Below are 17,787 nucleotides of genomic sequence, written 5' to 3' on the forward strand. Positions count from 1 at the left end.
CATCCCGTGCATCACATCTCCGTCGTTGCATCCCTGGCACTACCTGGCACCGGATCCCCAGCGCTGCATCCCGTACATTTCATCCACGTCCCGTGCCTCGCATCCCTGGCACTGCATCCCAAGCATTGCATCCATGGCACTGCCTGGCACCGCATCTCTGGCAGTGAATCCTTTGCGCTGCATCCCTGGCACTGCATGGCACTGCAGCCGTGGCACCGCATCCCATACATTTCAGCCACGTCCCTGGCACTGCGTCCTTTGCGTTGCATCCCTGGTGCTGCATCTGAATCGCATGCGCCCACATCCCTGGCACTGCATCCACACCCCTTGCACTGCATCCCATGCATTGCACCTTGCATCCCGTGCGTCCCATCCCTGGCGCTGCCCCCTGGCACCGTCCCCCCCCCCCCGCTGTCACCCCCTGACCCCTCCCTGTGCCCCCTCGCTGCCCCCGGGCCGTGCCCACAGCCCGATGTGCCGCGCGGTGCCCGCAGGTGAGACGACGACCACGGTGTCCCCGTTCGTGCCGGGCGGTGTCAGCGATGGGCAGTGGCACCGGGTGCAGCTGCACTACTACAACAAGGTGGGGGCGCGGGGGGGCCGCCAGGCTGCCACGGCTGGGGGGACTGGGGGGGACAGGGGGATGGGGCTGCATGGGGTGGCTTGGGGGGATGGACAGAGGGACGGGAAGGTGGGGGCTGACGGGGGGCAGGGAGGGGAGCAGGGGGTTGGAGGTGGAGGAAGAGGATGGAGGGGTGCGGGGATGTGGGCTTGGGGATGAGGAAGAGGACGGAGGGGATTGGGGTGGGGATTTGTGTGGATGAAGAGCGGGATGGAGGAGAGCAGAGGGAGTTTGGGGGTGGGTAAAGGGGGGATGGAGTGGGGCGGGGGGCTGAGGATGGAGGAAGAGGATGGAGGAGAGTGGGAGGGTTGTGGGGTTTGGGAGGGGAGGAAGGAGGATGGAGGGGAGCAGGGGTGGGGGCTTGGGTGGATGAGGGAAAGGGTGAAGGGGAGTGGGGGATTGGGGATGGAGGAAGAGGATGGAGGAGAGCGGGGATGTGGGTTTGGGGTGGAGGAAGAGGACGGAGGGGAGCGGGGATGTGGGTTTGGGGTGGAGGAAGAGGACGGAGGGGAGCGGGGATGTGGGTTTGGGGTGGAGGAAGAGGACGGAAGGGAGTAGGGGTGTGGGTCTGGGGACAGAGGAAGAGGATGGAGGGGAGTAGGGGTGTGGGTTTGGGGTGGAGGAAGAGGATGGAGGGGAGTAGGGATGTGGGTCTGGGGACAGAGGAAGAGGACGGAGGGAAGTAAAGATGTTCTTTTGGGGATGGAGGAAGAGGACGGAGGGGGGCAGGGATGTGGGTTCGGGGATGGAGGGAAGAAGGGCTGGGGCCCAGCTGGGAGGATGATGGGGGGATGAAGGCCAGCGGGGAGGGGGCAGCACTGGCACCACGGCTCATCCCGTGCCCCCAGCCCGTGCTGGGGAAGTCAGGGCTGCCCCAGGGCCCCTCGGAGCAGAAGGTGGCCGTGGTGGCGGTGGACGACTGTGACACAGGCATGGCCCTCAAGTTCGGCCCCATGCTGGGCAACTACTCGTGCGCGGCGCAGGGCACCCAGTCCGGCTCCAAGAAGTAAGGCCGGGGGTCGGGGGGGGGGTGAAGGCGCGAGTTGGGGGCGCCCCCCCGGGCCCCCGCGGGTGACGCTGGTGCTGCAGGTCGCTGGATCTGACGGGGCCGCTGCTGCTGGGCGGCGTGCCCACCCTGCCCGAGAGCTTCCCCATCCGCAGCCGCCACTTCGTGGGCTGCATGCGGCACCTGCACATCGACGAGCGCCCGGTCGACCTGGCCGCCTTCATCGCCAACAACGGCACCGTGCCAGGTGGGGGGGCTGCCCGGGCTGGGGGGGGCCTCGGCTGGGGAAATGCCCGGAGCTCCCCGTGCCCCCTCGGCGTGGGGACGTGGGGCTGGGGGTGGCAGGAGCAGGGGGCTGGAGGGGGCCGTGCGCCCTGGGCACGGGGATGTGGGGATAGGGGGCACGGGGGGTGCTGAGGCAGGGGGGATCGGGGCACATGGGGCTGGGCAGCGCTCAGGGGGCTCTGCGGCCCCAGGCCCCATGGGGATGTGGGGCTGGGGCATGTGGGGTTAGGGGGGTGCCTGGCTCTGGGTCTGGATGGGGGCCCAGGCGGGGGCACCGTGCCAAGCTGTGGGCAGGGGGCCGTGGGGCAGGGGGTGGCCAGGGATCACCGTGCCACGGGGCACTTGGGGTGCCCAGGGACGGTGGGTCAGGGGACTGCAGTCTGTAGGGCTGGATGGGGGGGCACAGTGCCGGGATCGCCCGCCACTCGGGGGACACCAGCCCCGCACCACCCCGTTTCCCCCCCCCGCCCTCCCGCAGGCTGCCCCGCCAAGAAGACGGTGTGTGACGCCGGCACGTGCCACAACGGGGGCACCTGCGTGCACGAGTGGGACAGCTTCAGCTGCCAGTGCCCGCTGGGCTTCGGGGGCAAGACGTGCCAGGAAGGTAACGGGGGGCTGGGGCCGGGGGGGGGGGCATGGTGGGGCTGGGGGCGGGGGGTGCGGTGGGCGCCCACGTCGCTCTGTGCCCCCGCAGAGATGGCGAGCCCCCAGCGGTTCCTGGGCAGCAGCCTGGTGGCCTGGAGCGGGCTGGCGCTGCCCCTGACGCTGCCCTGGCACCTGGGGCTGATGTTCCGCACGCGGCAGCCCCGCGGGTTGCTGCTGCGCGCCTCCGCCGGGCCCATGGCCACCCTCACCCTGCAGGTGCGCCCGGGGCAAGGGGGGGGGGCACGGGGGGGGTATGGGTACGGGATATGGGCATGGTGTCTATGGGCACGGGGGTATGGGCACGGGCGGTATGGGCACAGGGGATATGGGCACGGGGAGTTAGGGGCATGGGGATTATTGGTACGGGGGTTATGGGTACAGGGGTACCCCCCTGGGGTGGGGGGCTATGGGCACGGGGTCTATGGGTGCGGGGATTACGGGCATGGGAGGTGTCGCCCTGGGGTCTATAGGCATAGGGGGTGCTGCCCTGGGGTCTGTGGGCATGGGGCTGTTGCTCTGGGGGGGGCTGTGGGAATGGGGGGTGGGCACGTGCATGGGGGAGGGATTGCCCTGGGTCATATTGCTCTGGGGGCAGTACGGGGTGGGGGGGTACTGTGCAGGGTTAAGGTTATCCTTAGGGTCAGGAGCTACTGCCCTTGGCAGGGGGGTTGCTGTGGGGTCTGTTGTCCAGGGGGACAATGCCCGGGGGTGTTGCCCTTGGGGGGGGCACTGCTGGGGGGTCAGTGCTGGGGGGACATTGTCCTGGGGGAGTTACTGCCCTTGGGGGGGGACGATGCTGGGGGCCATTGTCCTTAGGGGGGGATTGCCCTTGGGAGCGGGGGGCTCCCCCTAGGGGGATTGCCCTGGAGGGGGGATTACCTGGGGGGGATTTGTGCAGGGGGCATCGCCCTGGGGGGCCATCACCTATCAAGGAGGGGTGCCAAGGGGAAGCTGGGAACCATGGGGGGGGGGGGAAGGTTTCCATGGGGGGCAGTGCCGGGGGAACCGGGGGGGCACTGACGCCTCTGCCCGCAGCTGAGCGAGGGGCAGGCGGAGGCGGGCGTGTGGCAGGGGGGGTCCCGCCTGGCCTGGCTGCGGCTGCCCCACGCCAGGGTCAACGACGGCGCCTGGCACCACCTCCAGCTGGAGCTGCGGGGGGCACCCGGCCGCGCCCCCCCGGCCACCCTCCTCCTCCTCGCCCTGGACTACGGCCGCCACCAGGTGATGGGGACGCGGGGGCGCTGGAGCAGGGCGTGGGACGGGGACCCCCCCGGTACCCGCAGTGTCCTGGGGCCGGGACCCCCCCCCAGTGCCCCGGGGCTGGAAGCGCTCAGTGCCCCTGTGCCCGCAGGCGGTGGCCGACGTGGCCGGGGGGCTGCAGGGGCTGCGGCTGCGGACGCTGAGCGTGGGGGGGCTGGCGGGGGACAGCGGCCAGGTGGAGCAGGGCTTCCGCGGCTGCCTGCAGGTACGTGGGGACGTGGGGGTGCGTTGGTCATAGGGGCACAGGGATGTTGGCAGGTGGGAGGGGGGCGGGGGCTTGGGGACGTGGTGCAGGGCATGGGGACGTGGCTCAGGGCATGGGGACATGGCGCAGGGCAGGGGGACATGGGCACGGTGCTGTGGGACACGGGGATGGGTGCGGGGATGTGGGGCTGTGGGCACGGAGCATGGTGTTGGTCACGGGGACGTGGGAACGGGGACACGGTGCCTGTGGGCTTAAGGAGTGGGGGCATGGGACTTATGGGCATGGGGACAGGGACACAGGCTGCGGGGCCGTGGGGACATTCGGACATAACCTGGGGCACTGGGCACAGGGACTGGGGCTGGGGGGCCGGGGGGTGCCCGGGCACGGCGGTGACGGGTGGTGCCGCAGGGCGTGCGCGTGGGCGAGACGGCGGCCAGCGCGGTGGCACTGGCGGTGGCACCGGCGGCGCGGGTGAACGTGGAGGGGGGCTGCGCCCTGCCCGACCCCTGCGACTCGGGGCCGTGCCCCCCCCACAGCTACTGCAGTGACGACTGGGACAGCTTCTCCTGCAGCTGCCACCCGGGTGAGACCCCCCGAGGCCACCGTCCCCTCCCAGCACTGTCACCTCCCCAGGCGCTGCCATCCCCGGCACTGCCACCCGCAGTGCTGTCACCTCCCCAAGCACAGCCACCCTCTGGGCACTGCCGTCCGTGGTGTGGCCACCCCCAAGCACAGTCCCCAAAGTGCTGCCACCCCCTGTCACTGTCCCCCGGGCACTGCCACCCGCTGTCATGTCTGCCTTTGGCACTGCCACCTCCAAGGCACAGACCTCAAGGCACCGCCACCTTCCCTGGTCACTGCCACCCGTGTCACTGTCCCCATGGTCACTGTCACCCTCCCTGAGCTCTGCCGTATTCCTGTAAGTGTCCCCATGCACTGCCACCCAGGGCACCGCTACCCCCTCACAGCCACTCTTACCCATCCCTAACCAAGGGACAGGGGACTCTGGGGACACCACGTGTCCCCCGTACTCAGGGGACACCAGCTGGGGACTCTGCCTTGGCTGCCCTGCGCGTGTCCCCAACTGTGCCCGTCCTCGTGCCCGGCGCCGCAGGCTACTTCGGTGACAGCTGCATCAGCGCCTGCGCCCTCGACCCCTGCGAGCACCGGGGTGCCTGCGTGCGCAGAGCCGGTGCCACCCACGGCTACGTCTGCGAGTGTCCCCAGGGCTACTTCGGGCCATACTGCGAGCACAAGTGAGTGGCGGGGAGGGACAGGGCACACCCATTCGGGTGCCCGTCACACTCGCGCGTGCCCCATCCCTCTTGCTGAGTAGGGGTGGGTGTGCAAGGATGTGCTGGGGACATGAAGGGCACGGTGGCCTTGCAAAGACGCATGGTGGCCGTGCAAGTGGCAGGGTGGGGACAGGAGGGGCACAGTGGCCATGCAAGGGACATGGTGGCTGGGCAAGTGGCGGGATGGTGGCCATGCAAGGACCGTGGTGGCCATGCACGTGACAGAGTGGGCATGAGAGGGGCAAGCTGCAGCGTAAGGGCGCAGTGGGCACAGCAGGAGCACAAAGGCCATGCAAGAGCCACGGTGGCCATCATGTCCCTACCATGTCCTGTGTAGGGCCACAGTGGCTCTTGGGGGACATTCAAAGGGTAAGGTGGCCACACAGGTGGCAGGGTGGGTGTGAGGAGGGCACGGTGGCTGTGCAAGGAGCCCAGTGGCAATGCACAATACGTGTGCCATGCCGTGCCGCTGTGCCATGCCGTGCTGTGCCATGCCGTGCTGTGCCATGCCGTGCTGTGCCATGCTGTGCCGTGCCGTGCTGTGCTGTGCCATGCCGTGCCATGCCGTGCTGTGCCATGCTGTGCCATGCCGTGCTGTGCCGTGCCGTGCTGTGTCATGCCATGCCGTGCTGTGCCATGCCGTGCCGTGCCGTGCTGTGCTGTGCCATGCCGTGCCGTGCCGTGCTGTGCCGTGCTGTGCCATGCCGTGCCATGCCGTGCCGTGCTGTGCCATGCCGTGCCGTGCTGTGCGATGCCGTGCCGTGCTGTGCCGTGCTGTGCTGTGCCATGCTGTGCCGTGCCGCCCACGTAGGGTGGACCAGCCGTGCCCACGGGGGTGGTGGGGCCACCCCACCTGCGGCCCCTGCAGCTGCGACGTCGCCAAGGGCTTCGACCCCGACTGCAACAAGACGACGGGCGAGTGCCGCTGCAAGGTGAGCGCCCGCGCCCCCCGTCTGGCCCTACGGCCCCCTGCCTGCTGCGGCCCCACCGAGCCCCCGTGTGCCTCCCCGTCCCCAGGAGAACCACTACCGGCCGGCGGGCAGCGACGCCTGCCTGCTCTGTGACTGCTACCCCACCGGCTCCCTGTCCCGCCTCTGCGACGCCACCAGCGGGCAGTGTCCCTGCAAGGCCGGCGTCATCGGGCGCCACTGTGACCGCTGCGACAACCCCTTCGCCGAGGTGACGGCGAGCGGCTGCGAAGGTGGGTGCTGGCACCCGGGTGCCACCGTCCCCAGCGGCACCCGGCCCTGACACCCGGCCCCTTTGGCTTTTGCAGTCAACTACGACAGCTGTCCCCGTGCCATCGAGGCCAGCATTTGGTGGCCACGGACGCGCTTCGGGCTGCCCGCTGCTGCCCCGTGCCCCAAGGGCTCCATCGGTAAGGGGGGGAGACGGGGACAGGTCTGCCCAGTGCCACCCCATGTCCCAAGGGCCACGTTGGTGATGCGGGAGGCACAGGGACAGGGCTGCCTGTCACCGCCCTGTGCCCCGAGGGCTCCGTGGGCATAAGGGAACACAGGGACAGGGCTGCCCAGTGCCGCCCCGTGCCCAGAGTGCTCCATGGGAGTGGGGGGGAACATGGGGACAGAGCTGCCCGCTGCCATCCCATGCCCTGATGCCAACCTGTGCCCAAAGGTCCCCATGGGTACAGGGGACATGGGGACGTGCCGGTGTCCCCGTCGTGTCCCTGCTGACCACATCCCCCACAGGCACGGCCGTGCGTCACTGCGACGAGCACAAGGGCTGGCTGCCCCCCAACCTCTTCAACTGCACCTCGCTGGCCTTCGCCGCCCTCAAGGGCTTCGTAAGCGTCCCCGGCCGGGGCTGGGAGAGGGTGGGGGGACAGGGAGCGGGGCGAGGGGGTGGCGGCGGGGGCTGAGGACGGTGATGCCGGCAGGCGGAGCGGCTGGTGCGCAACGAGTCGGTGCTGGACACGGCGCAGTCGCAGCGGGTGGCCCTGCAGCTGCACAACGCCACGCGCCACACGGCCGCCTACTTCGGCAGCGACGTGCGCCTGGCGTACCGGCTGGCCGCCCGCCTGCTGCAGCACGAGAGCGCCCAGCGCGGCTTCCGGCTGGCCGCCACGCAGGACGTCCACTTCACCGAGGTACGGGGGGGACCCCGCCGCGCCCCCGGCCCTGGGGTGGTGGGCTGGGACGAGGGGGACAGGGCACACACGTGGGTCCCCTCGTTGGAGAGGGGCGCGTGGTGCGACCAGCCGGGTGGCAGATGCACTGGGACCAGCCGGCAGAGCCAGGGCACCTCCTCCTCACCCTGCTCCCCAGGGGACAAGGAGCGGGGCTGGGGCCCAGAGGCCAGGGTGATGGGCTCCCTTTGGAACACAGGGTGGGGGGGTGCAGGGCTCGAGTGTGCTGGGGACCAGCCGTCAGCGCTGGGTGCCCCCGCGGCGCCCCGATCCCAGGGAGGAGCTGAGCTCTGCACGCGGTGGACTTGGTGCCCCCCAGGGTAAAGCGAGGTGCCGGGGTGATGGGCACCCCCCCTAACTCGGGATGGGGGGCACAGCAAGCCCGGCAGTGCCGGGCCTCCCCCCCACCGCAGAGCCTTGCAGCGCAGCAAAGCAGAGGGGGAGGGAAAACCCACGCCCAGACGCCAGGGTGACGGGCACCGCGGCCAGGGGCACCACGAGGCGCTGTCCCAGCCCTGCCCGTCCCCCAGAACCTGCTGCGGGTGGGCAGCGCCCTGCTGGACGCCAGCAACAAGCGGCACTGGGAGCTGATCCAGCAGACGGAGGGCGGCACGGCCTGGCTGCTGAAGCACTTCGAGGACTACGCCAGCGCCCTGGCGCAGAACATGCGCCAGACCTACCTCAGCCCCTTCACCATCGTCACCCCCAACATCGGTGAGGGCACGGGGATGGGGACGGGGACGGGTGTGTGCCCATGGGTGTGGGGGTGCTGGGGGGGAGGGGGTGTCCAGGGACACATGCACACCTGGGGACATGGGCACGCATGTGCCCAGGGCTGTGGGTCCGGGGACACTTGTGCCCCTGGGGACGTGGGTCTGTGTGCGTGTCTGGGGACATGGGCATGTGTGTGCCCTGGGGCTGTGAACCCCGGTGTGCCCAAGGATGGGGACGTGTGCACCCAGGGACACGCGTGTGCCCCGGGACATGGCCGTGCGCACACCTGTGGACACGAGCATTGTGTTCCCGTTACGTGTGCCCAGGGGGCTTGTGTGTGCCTGGGGACAGCTGCATCGCTAGGGGCATAGATGCGTGCACACCTGGGGACGTGAGCATCATGTGTCCCCACTGCGTGTGCCCAGGGGACACGTGTGTGCTCCCAGGACCGTGGGCACTTTGTGTGTGTGTGTGTGTGCGCATGCACCAGTGATGCTGCCACACATGCCCAAGGCCGTACGTGTGCCTTTACCTGCTGGGGACGCGGCCCCACACGTGCCCAGGGGACACGTAACATAGCGGGGTTCTGCCCACGTGGGCGCTGGGTGCCAGGGGCTGCGGGTGCCGGTGCGGGGCTGGCGGTGACGCCCGGTGCCGCAGTGGTGTCGGTGGTGCGGCTGGACAAGGGCAGCTTCGCGGGCGCCCGGCTGCCACGCTACGAGGCGCTGCGGGGGGAGAAGCCCCCCGACCTGGAGACCACCGTCATCCTGCCCGAGAGCGTCTTCCGGCCCCCCGAGGGCAGGCGTGAGTCATGGGGGGTGTTGGGAATGGGGGGGGGGTGGCACAGGTTGGGGGGGGCACCCCACAGCCATTGGGCGGGTAGGGCCACGGGGGACCCCTGCACATCCGTGGGGATGGGAGGGTTGGGGACCCCGGTGTGGCCATGGGGCTGGCAGGGTTGGGGGGCCGTGATATGGGGCTGGCAGGGTTGGGGACCCCGCTGTGGCCAAGGGACTGGCAGGGCTGAGGGTCTTCAGTATAGGGCTGCCAGGGCGCCAGGCTCCCACCATCCCCTGCCCACCCACCCCAGACCACCCCACGGGGCACGGGAAGCCACTGCCGAGCCCGGGAGGGCAGGAGGAGGAGGACAAGGAGGAGGAGGAGGAGGAGGAGGAGGAGGATGAAGAGGCTGCAGAGGAGGAGGAGGAGGAGGAGGAGGAGGAGGAGGAGGTGACCTTGGTGACCCGGCACAAGCGGCACCCGGAGCTGAGCGAGGGCCAGGCCATCGCCAGCGTCATCATCTACCGCACCCTGGCCGGGCTCCTGCCCGAGCAGTACGACACCGACAAGCGCAGCCTCAGGTGCCACGGCCGTGGGGACATAGGGGCCACCAAGGGCATTGGGGGGGGGATCTGGGACATGGGGAGCACAGGGGGTGGGGGGGGTGCTGTGGGGTACCCAAGCATCGGTGCACAGGGTGTCCATAGGGTGCTAGGGCAGGGGAGGGAGCTGGGGGGTGCTGCAACACGGGGCAGCCCCCAGGGGACACACACGGGGTGCCCAAGTGTCCCCAGGGAGGGGCTGGACAGGGGCGCCCGTGGCTGCTGGAAGGACACGTGGGGTTGTGGGGTGGGTACCCGCGGCCCTGACCCCGCTGTGCCCCAGGGTGCCCAAGCGGCCCATCATCAACACGCCGGTGGTGAGCATCAGCGTGCACGCGGCGGCAGGGCGGGCGCCGCGGGCGCTGGAGAAGCCGATCACGCTGCAGTTCCGCCTGCTGGAGACCCAGGAGCGCTCCAAGCCCATCTGCGTCTTCTGGAACCACTCGCTGCTGTGAGCCGGGGACGGGGAGGGGACGGCCTGGCACCCCCGGGGGGGGGCAGGGGGGCCACGGGGCCAGGATGGGGACACGGGGTGGGCACCGCGGGGAGGGGACGGCACTGTCCGTGGGGTGACGGGAGGGTGGCGAGGGGCTGGGGCTGTGCTGTGCAGCCTGGCCACCCGTGGGTGGCACGGGGACAGGGCTTGGGGGTGGCAGCCCTGGTGCCAGTGGTGCGGGTGGGTGGCGTGGGGACGGAGCTGCGGGGTGGCCGCCCTGAGCCTGGGGACATGAGTGGGTGGCAGGGGCATGGCGAGGGGGGCATCCCCAGCCCAGTGTGTCCCCAGCCCGGGGTGTCCCCAGCCCGGGGCGTCCCCAGCACGGGGCGTCCCCAGCACGGGGTGTCCCCAGCACGGGGTGTCCCCGGCGGTGTCCCCAGCACGGGGCGTCCCCACCCCCGTGCCGGGCCCCACGGTGCTGGGCGCGCAGGGCGGGCGGCGCGGGCGGCTGGTCGGCGCGGGGCTGCGAGGTCGTGTTCCGGAACCAGAGCCACGTCAGCTGCCAGTGCAACCACATGACGAGCTTCGCCGTGCTCATGGACATCTCCCGGCGAGAGGTGCGGGGCGGGGGGGCGGGTCTCGTGCGAGGGGGAGGGGCCAGGCGGGGTGGGCGGGGCCACGCGCCTGGGGGCCGTGGGGTGTGAGTGAGGATCGGAAGGCGGGGCTGGGGTGTGGGCGGGGCTCCCCGTGGGGTGGGGCCCAGAGGTGGGCGGGGCTTCGTGTAGGGGGCGAGGCCCAGAAGCGGGCGGGGTGTCACAGAGGGGGCGTGGCCCAGGGGTGGGTGGGGCTGTATGCAGGGGGCGTGGTCAGAACTGGGCGGGGCTTCGTATAGGGGGCGGGGCCCAGAGGTGGGTGGGACTCCACCTATGGGGTGGGGTCCAGAAGTGGGCGTGGGTTCATATAGGGGGCGGGGCCCAAAAAAGGTTGGGGCTCCCCATAGGGGTGGGGTCCAGAGGTGGGCGGGGCTCCCCATATGGGCGGGGCTAGGGGGCGGAGCTCCCGAGGGGTGGGGGCGTGGCTCGGCGTGGGTGTGGCTCGGGGGGCGTGTCCTGACCCCCCAACAACCCCCCCCCCCCCCCCCCCCCCCCCCCCCGGCGTGGCAGAACGGGGAGATCCTGCCGCTGGCGGCGCTGACCTACGCCTCGCTGGGGGTGGCGCTGGCGGGGCTGCTGCTGGCCGTGCTGGTGCTGGGCGCCCTGCGGGGGCTGCGCTCCAACCGCCACAGCATCCGGCGGCACGGCGCCACCGCCCTGCTGCTGGCACAGCTCGTCTTCCTGCTGGGCATCAACCAGGCCGACCTGCCGGTGCGGGGGCGGGGCTACAAGGGGGCGGGGCTACAAGGGGGCGGGGCTACCGGGGGGGCGGGGCTACAAGGGGGCGGGGCTACAAGGGGACGGGGCTACAAGGGGGCGGGGCTACAAGGGGGCGGGGCTACAAGGGGTGGGGCCACGCGGGCCTGGCCTGTGGGGGAGGGATGGGGGCGGGACTAAGCAGTGGGCGGGGAGATGGGGGCGGGGCTGCAGGTGGCACTGATGGGGAATGGAATGGTGAGGGGCGGAGCTAAAGGGGGTGGGGCTCCGTCAGGGGCGGGGCTCCCTCGGGGGCGGGGCCACGGGCCTGGGGTGCTAGGGGAGGGATTACGGGAGGGGCAGGGCTAACCATGGGGCGGGGCTATGGGGTGGGGCTAACCAAGGGGTGTGGTCAACGAAGGGGCGTGGCTAGCTGGTGGGCGGGGCCAACCAGGGGCAGGGCTAACCGGGCCTAGAACCGCGGTGGGCGGTTCCCCGGGGGGTGGGGCTGTCCCAGTGGGCGGGGCTCCCTGGTGGGTGCGGCTCCGGGGGCGTGGCTTGTGGGGGTGTGGCTGCGGTGGGCGGGGCTCCGGGAGGGCCTCCCCCCCCCCGGGGGAGCGGCTCCGCGCGGCGCCGTCGGTGACGGTGTGGGCGCGGCGCAGCTGGCGTGCACGGTGGTGGCCATCCTGCTGCAGTTCCTGCACCTGAGCGCCGTGGGCTGGGCGCTGCTGGAGGCGCTGCACCTCTACCGGCGCCGCAGCGAGCCGCGGCACGTCGACCGCGGGCCCATGCGCTTCTACCACGTGCTGGGCTGGGGGCTGCCCGCCTTCATGAGGGCCCCGCCCCCCGTGCCTGGCCCCGCTCCCCGTGCCTGGCCCCGCCCCCCGTGCCTGACCCCGCCCCCCGTGCCTGGCCCCGCCCCCCGTGCCTGGCCCCGCCCCCCGTGCCTGGCCCCGCCCCCCGTGCCTGACCCCGCCCCCGTGCATAGCCCCGCCCCCTTGCCCACCTGCCCCAATCAGCTGATTGTGGTCCCTGGTTCCGTGGTGATGCCTGGCCAAGCCCCACCCCCAACGAGCATAGCCCCACCCCCGGCTTCTTGGCCACGCCCCTAAGAGCGTAGCTCCTCCCCCAGGGCCTTAGCCCCACCCCCAAGCGCATAGCCCGCCTCCCCCAGCATGGCCCCGCCCCCAGCGCCTTCCATCTCAAAGACCCCGCCCCACCCACAAGGACCTCGGCCCCGCCCACAGGGCTTTAACCCCGCCCCTTAGTGCATGGCCCCGCCCCTTCCAACGCATCCCAGCCCCGAGAGCACCGGCACCCTGCAGCGTGGCCCCGCCCCCATCTCGTGGCCCCGCCCCAAGTGAATGAGCCCCGCCCCCGCGCTCATTAGCCCCGCCCCCGTGCACCTTAGCCCCGCCCCCAAGAGCACAGCCACCTTCCCATCCCTTGCCCTTTCCCCCACTCCACCCCTCCCGCGGAGGCCCCGCCCCCTGCGAGGCCCCGCCCCCTGCGAGGCCCCGCCCCCTGCGAGGCCCCGCCCCGACACGTGGCTGCGCAGGGCTGGCGGTGGGGCTGGACCCCGAGGGCTACGGCAACCCCGACTTCTGCTGGCTCTCCATCCACGACAGCCTGGTCTGGAGCCTGGCGGGGCCCAGCGCCTGCGCCGTGGCGGTGCGTAGGGGACCCGGGGGACCCTGGGGACCTGTAGGACCCCCCCCCCCCGCTCACCTCACCCCCCCCGCTCGCCCCCTGCCCCGCAGGTCGGCGTCTTCTTCCTCGTGCTGGCGGCCAGGGCCTCCTGCGCCGCCCCCCAGGGCTTCGAGAAGAAGGGCACGGGGTGAGTCGCCGGGGGTGGGGGCACGGGGCGATGGGCACCCGTGGGTGCCGGGGGTGTGGGGAGGGCAGGGAGCACCCGTGGGTGGTAGGGACACAGAAAGGATAGCGCCCAGTTGGTGCCGGGGGCGCGCAGAGGGCACAGGGTGGCATGGGTGCCAGGAAGGAGTGGGGCACCCATGGGTGGCAGGACGTGAAGGGCAGGGAGCACTCAGAGGTGCTGGGAGGACATGAATGACGGGGCACCCATGGGCTGCGGGAGCACAGAAAGGCATTGGGGGCACCCATGGGTGGCAGGGGCACAGGAAGGTGTTCATAGATACCCAAAGGACATGAAGGACAGGGAGCACCCACGGGTGGCACGGACACGGAGAGCACAGAGCACCCATGGGTGCTGGGGCACACGAAGGACAGGGGCTGCCCACAGGTGGCAGCAGCACAGGGTGCCCGTGGGCAGCCCCACACAGTGTCCCCGCAGCAGGGGGGTCCCGGGGGGTCCCTGCCCCACGCGGGTGCCTGCCCCATGGCACGGGGGGGTGCTGATGTGGCCCCCCCCCCCCCCCCCCAGCTCCGGGCTGCAGACGGCGCTGGTGGTGCTGGTGCTGCCCAGCCTGGCCTGGCTGCTGGCCCTGCTCGCCGTCAACAGCGACGCCATCCTCTTCCACTACCTCTTCGCCATCTCCAACTGCCTCCAGGTACCCCAGCCCCCCCCCCCCCCCGTGCCCCCACCCCACGCCCAGCGCCGCCCGCTGCACCCCGAGATCTCGGCACCACCCCGCTCCGGCTCCTGTCCCCCTGCAGCTGCCGGGGGCACCCATGGGGGCACAGGGGTGGGTGAGGGGAGGGGGAGCTCCCGGTGTAGGGGGGCCTTCACCTGCTTTGGGGTGCCAATGGGGGGCACCGAATGGGTATGGGGAGACGCTCACCTGCCTTGGGGTGCCAATGGGGGGCACCCAGTCGTCACCAGTTGTACCTCACCCACCTGAAGTATCAGTGGGGGGCACCCAGTGGGTACGGGAGGACCCTCCCCTGATTGGATGCCAATGGGGGGCACCTGAAGGGGGCCCCTTGCCCATCCGGTTGCCGATGGCCCCCAGGTGTGCCAGTGGGGGCTCCCTCCATGCCCCCCACCCACAACCCCCCCCCTCTCCGCCCCAGGGCCCCCTCATCTTCCTCTTCTGCGTGGTGCTGAGCAGGGAGGTGCGGCAGAGCCTGCGCTCCAGCTGCGCCCGTGCCCGCGGCCCCGACCCCGCGCTGGCCACCAAGTCCACCCTGACCACCGTGAGTATGGGGGGGGGGGGCACACAAGGGGCGGGGGGGTGCCACCACAGCCACGACGTCCCCGTCCCCGCGCAGGCGTACAGCTGCGACACCACCTACGTGGCCGGCCGGCTCTACCAGGCGCCCTTCGGGACTCCACGGGCTCCCTGCACAGCGCGGCCAAGAGCCAGCACAGCTACATCCCCTTCGTGCGCAGGTACGGGGTGGGGGGGGGGGTCGTGCCGGGGAAGGGGGGGACACACACATACATCGGGACGCCCCCGTCACCGCTGTCTTGCAGGGAGGACGTGGGGCTGAGCGGCGGCCGCGTGCAGCCGGCGCTGGCCGAGCCGGGCGGGGTCCTCCTGGACGCCGCGGAGCAGCAGCAGCACGGTCGGTGCGCCGAGCTCGTCCGTCCTCGGCCCGCGGGGAGCGCGGGGTGGGGGCACCCCTTGATTTCCGTGCGTTCCCCCCCCCCCCCAACTCACAGAGCACGACACCGATTCCGACAGCGACCTGTCGCTGGAGGATGACCCCAGCGGCTCCTTCGGCTCCACGCACTCCTCCGACAGCGAGGACGAGGCCGCCGGTGCCAGCTGGGACGCGCTGCTGCGCCCCGAGCAGCCGCCCGCACCCACGGGTAAATCCCACAACGGGGGCCCGGGGGGGTTAACGGGGCCCGGGGGGGGGCGGGGGGGTGCACCCCGGCTCAGCGCCCCCGTCCCCACCCGCAGGTGACAGCCCGGTGGCCCCGGCGCGGCCGTACTGGCCTGGGGAGTTCGTGACGACGGCCAGCGAGAGCGACGGGCACGGGGGCTCGGAGACGCTGCGGGTGGAGCCAGCGGCGGGGGGCAAGGCGCCCCCCAGACCCCCCCCGCTGCTGCCGCTGCCTCACCCCCACAAAGGTACGGGGCGGCAGCACCCATGGGTGCCGGGGGCGGGGGGCGTGCCCGGGGCGGCACTGCCGGTAACGGCCGCGTCCCCGCAGGCATCCTGAAGAAGAAGAGCTTGCCCCCCATCAGCGAGCGCAGCACCCCGCGCCCCGCACAGCCCGCGCCCCCCCCGCCGCCCCCCGCCGGCACCGCCGCCTCCTCGGGCAGCGAGGGCAGCCGCGGGGGGGGCCCCGGGGCGCCCCGGCCCCGCCAGAGCCTGCAGGAGCAGCTCAGCGGCGCGGCGCCCATCGCCATGAGCATCCGGGCGGGCACCGTGGACGAGGACTCCTCCGGCTCCGAGTGAGTGCCAGGCGCACGCGGGGGGCCCCTCGGGTGCAGGGGTGCCCACCGGGTGCCAGCGTGGTGCCGTGGTCCCCGGTGGGCGCCCGTTGGGTGCTCGTTGGGTGCAAGGGTGGCCACTGGGTGCCAGGAGAGTGCCAGGGTTCCCCTTGGGTGCCGCTCAGGTGCAAGGGTGGCCACTGGGTGCCCGTTAGGTGCAGGAGGGCCGGCGGGGTGCAGGGGTGCCCATCGGGTGCCAGTGAAGTGCCATGGGGCCTGTTGGGTGCCCAGTGGGTGCAAGGGTGGCCATTGGGTGCCCACCGGGTGCAGGAGTGGCCATTGGGTGCCAGGGCTCCCCCTGGGCCCCACAGGTGCCAGTTGGGTGCCCAGTGGGTGCTCACCCGGTGTAAGGGTGCACGGCGGGTGTGAGGGTGCCCAGCGGGTGCCGGGTACCCCCTGGGTGCGCACTGGGTGCCCACTGGGTGTGAGGGTGCTCAGCGGGTGCTGCGGTGTCCCTTGGGTGCTCAGGGGCCTTCTGGGTGTCCATGGAGGGGGGGCACCTGCACTGGCCCCAGTCTTGGTGCCGGCTCTGTCCCCGCAGGTGGCAGCTGGGGGGGGGGCTCGCACTAACCCTGCTCTTCTCTCCTCCCCCCCCCCACCCGCCCAGATTTCTGTTTTTAATTTTCTCCATTAACCATGTGGGGGCTGGAGGGGGGGGAGAGGGGGTGCTCCTGCACCCCCCACCCCCCCGCCACCCTCTCCCATCCCTTGTCTGTCGGGGCGAGCGCCGGGTGCTGCGGGCGCGGCGGGCACCCCCGCTCCCGGCCCCCCCGTGATCATGCATCTGTCTGTCTCGTTTTTATCCCCCCCCCCCTCGTGCCCACCCCCCCGGCAGGAGCGACGAGACCTCCATCTAACGGGGACCCGGCAGGCACCACCCCTGCTCCAGGGACACCGGGGGGGGTGGCACTGGGAGGGGGGGGGGGCACAGAGTCGCACCCCCCCCCATTGCACTTTGGACCCTGCCCCACGCCCGGCAGGGGTTTGCCCCCTCCATACACCTCGGGGGGCCATGGGGCAGCTCCGCCGGCATGGGGTGCCCCCCCCCGGTGCCATGGGGCACCCCCAGGAATTGTCCACGGCACTGATGCCCGATGGAGGGTTTTATTTAAAAAATACATGAAAAATACAAAAAAAAAAGGATATACGGGGGCCCCTCACCGTGCCAACCCCCCCCAGGAGGGGGGTGGGGGGGGCACATGGCCGGGGGGGGTGCAGTCACCCCCTCCTCGGCTGTGCTGGGGCACAGGGAGGCAGGTTGGCGGGGGGGGGGCAGGTGTCTTGCCACCCCGCCCCCCCAGGGACGAGGCTCAGGCGGTGCCACCAGGGCGGGGGTGGCACCGGGTGCTGGACGCTGGGGGGGGTGAGGGACCCCTGGGTGCGTGGGGTGGGGGGGGCCGGGGGGGTTTCCTACTGCTGGTGCGACCTTTTGTAATTAAAGCAAAATCCAACCTGAGCCTCTGCCTCCTCCTTTTGGGGGGGGGCACTGCCGCCCCCCTGCCCCGTGCCTCGGTTTCCCCGGGCGCCCCAACCCCGTCACCGCGGGGTGCTGCTGGCCGTCGTCTTCCGGGGTGGGCGCAGGCGGCTGCCGGGGGGGGCTGCTCTGCACCCTGAGCCAGCCCCCCCGGGGGCCGCCCCTGCACCTGGGGGGAGAGCAGGCATGGGGAAACTGAGGCACGGGGCGGCCCCGCACCATCGGGGGCCCAGAGGGGCCGTCCCCGTGTCCCTGGGGGGTCCCCGTGTCCCTGGGGGGGGCCGCACCCAGCCTTACCTCTCGGTGCCACCACGCTGGCCCGCGGGGGTCCCCTCCCGCCCGGCGCCGTCCCCAACGTCCCAGCCCGGCCGGGGGGCTTGGGGATGGCGCTGGGCGGGGGGGGCGGCTGCTGGGGACAGGGACGGCAGCGGTGGTGGCCCTGGCGCGGGGTGCACGGGTCGGGGGGGCGGCAGCACCGCCACCCCTCGCCTTTGGCTGGCCTGGGAGAGAGGGCAGGGTTGGGGGGGGGGGGACCCCACTGAGCCCTCAGCCCCTTTGGGTGTGCTGGTGTCCGGGGGGGCTGGGGGTCCCTGCTCCCTGTCCC

At 71.9% G+C, this 17,787-nt stretch overlaps 3 protein-coding genes across 4 annotated transcripts in view; 2 read left to right on the top strand and 1 right to left on the bottom strand.

Moving 5' to 3' along the window:
* Positions 1 to 17,787, top strand: part of CELSR2 (cadherin EGF LAG seven-pass G-type receptor 2) — a gene marked incomplete at both ends in the record, with an annotated part of 41,431 nt that overhangs the window by 7,736 nt on the left and 15,908 nt on the right.
* Positions 473 to 16,684, top strand: LOC310887249 (cadherin EGF LAG seven-pass G-type receptor 2-like; the record flags this gene model as incomplete). The annotated part of the gene is given in 32 exon segments (XM_083812989.1): positions 473 to 583; positions 1,471 to 1,628; positions 1,712 to 1,875; positions 2,392 to 2,517; positions 2,608 to 2,774; positions 3,594 to 3,831; positions 3,963 to 4,023; positions 4,560 to 4,606; positions 5,138 to 5,279; positions 6,130 to 6,250; positions 6,336 to 6,519; positions 6,595 to 6,696; positions 7,028 to 7,122; positions 7,216 to 7,425; positions 7,995 to 8,178; positions 8,839 to 8,982; positions 9,269 to 9,539; positions 9,844 to 10,011; positions 10,487 to 10,613; positions 11,160 to 11,360; positions 12,008 to 12,193; positions 12,843 to 13,016; positions 13,106 to 13,182; positions 13,747 to 13,873; positions 14,337 to 14,459; positions 14,535 to 14,589; positions 14,592 to 14,655; positions 14,740 to 14,831; positions 14,929 to 15,078; positions 15,173 to 15,343; positions 15,427 to 15,670; positions 16,545 to 16,684. Coding segments are annotated over 32 exon segments (4,506 nt in total). The 3' UTR covers positions 16,567 to 16,684.
* The window catches only part of PSRC1 (proline and serine rich coiled-coil 1), a 21,002-nt gene continuing 20,012 nt past the window's right edge, over positions 16,798 to 17,787 (bottom strand). Inside the window, exons 6-8 of one of the 2 annotated variants that reach the window (XM_083813016.1) lie at positions 17,579 to 17,683; positions 17,481 to 17,507; positions 17,114 to 17,352 (exon numbers count right to left, since the gene is read on the bottom strand). In XM_083813016.1, coding sequence (XP_083669142.1) covers positions 17,246 to 17,352; positions 17,481 to 17,507; positions 17,579 to 17,683 — 239 coding nt within the window. In that variant the 3' untranslated portion in view covers positions 17,114 to 17,245. Of the gene's footprint in view, positions 17,353 to 17,480; positions 17,684 to 17,787 lie in introns of both variants that reach the window. The other variant, XM_083813013.1, reaches the window with a different exon arrangement.

Source organism: Anser anser, assembly GCF_964211835.1.
Source record: "Anser anser genome assembly, chromosome: 27".
Lineage (NCBI taxonomy): Eukaryota > Metazoa > Chordata > Aves > Anseriformes > Anatidae > Anser > Anser anser.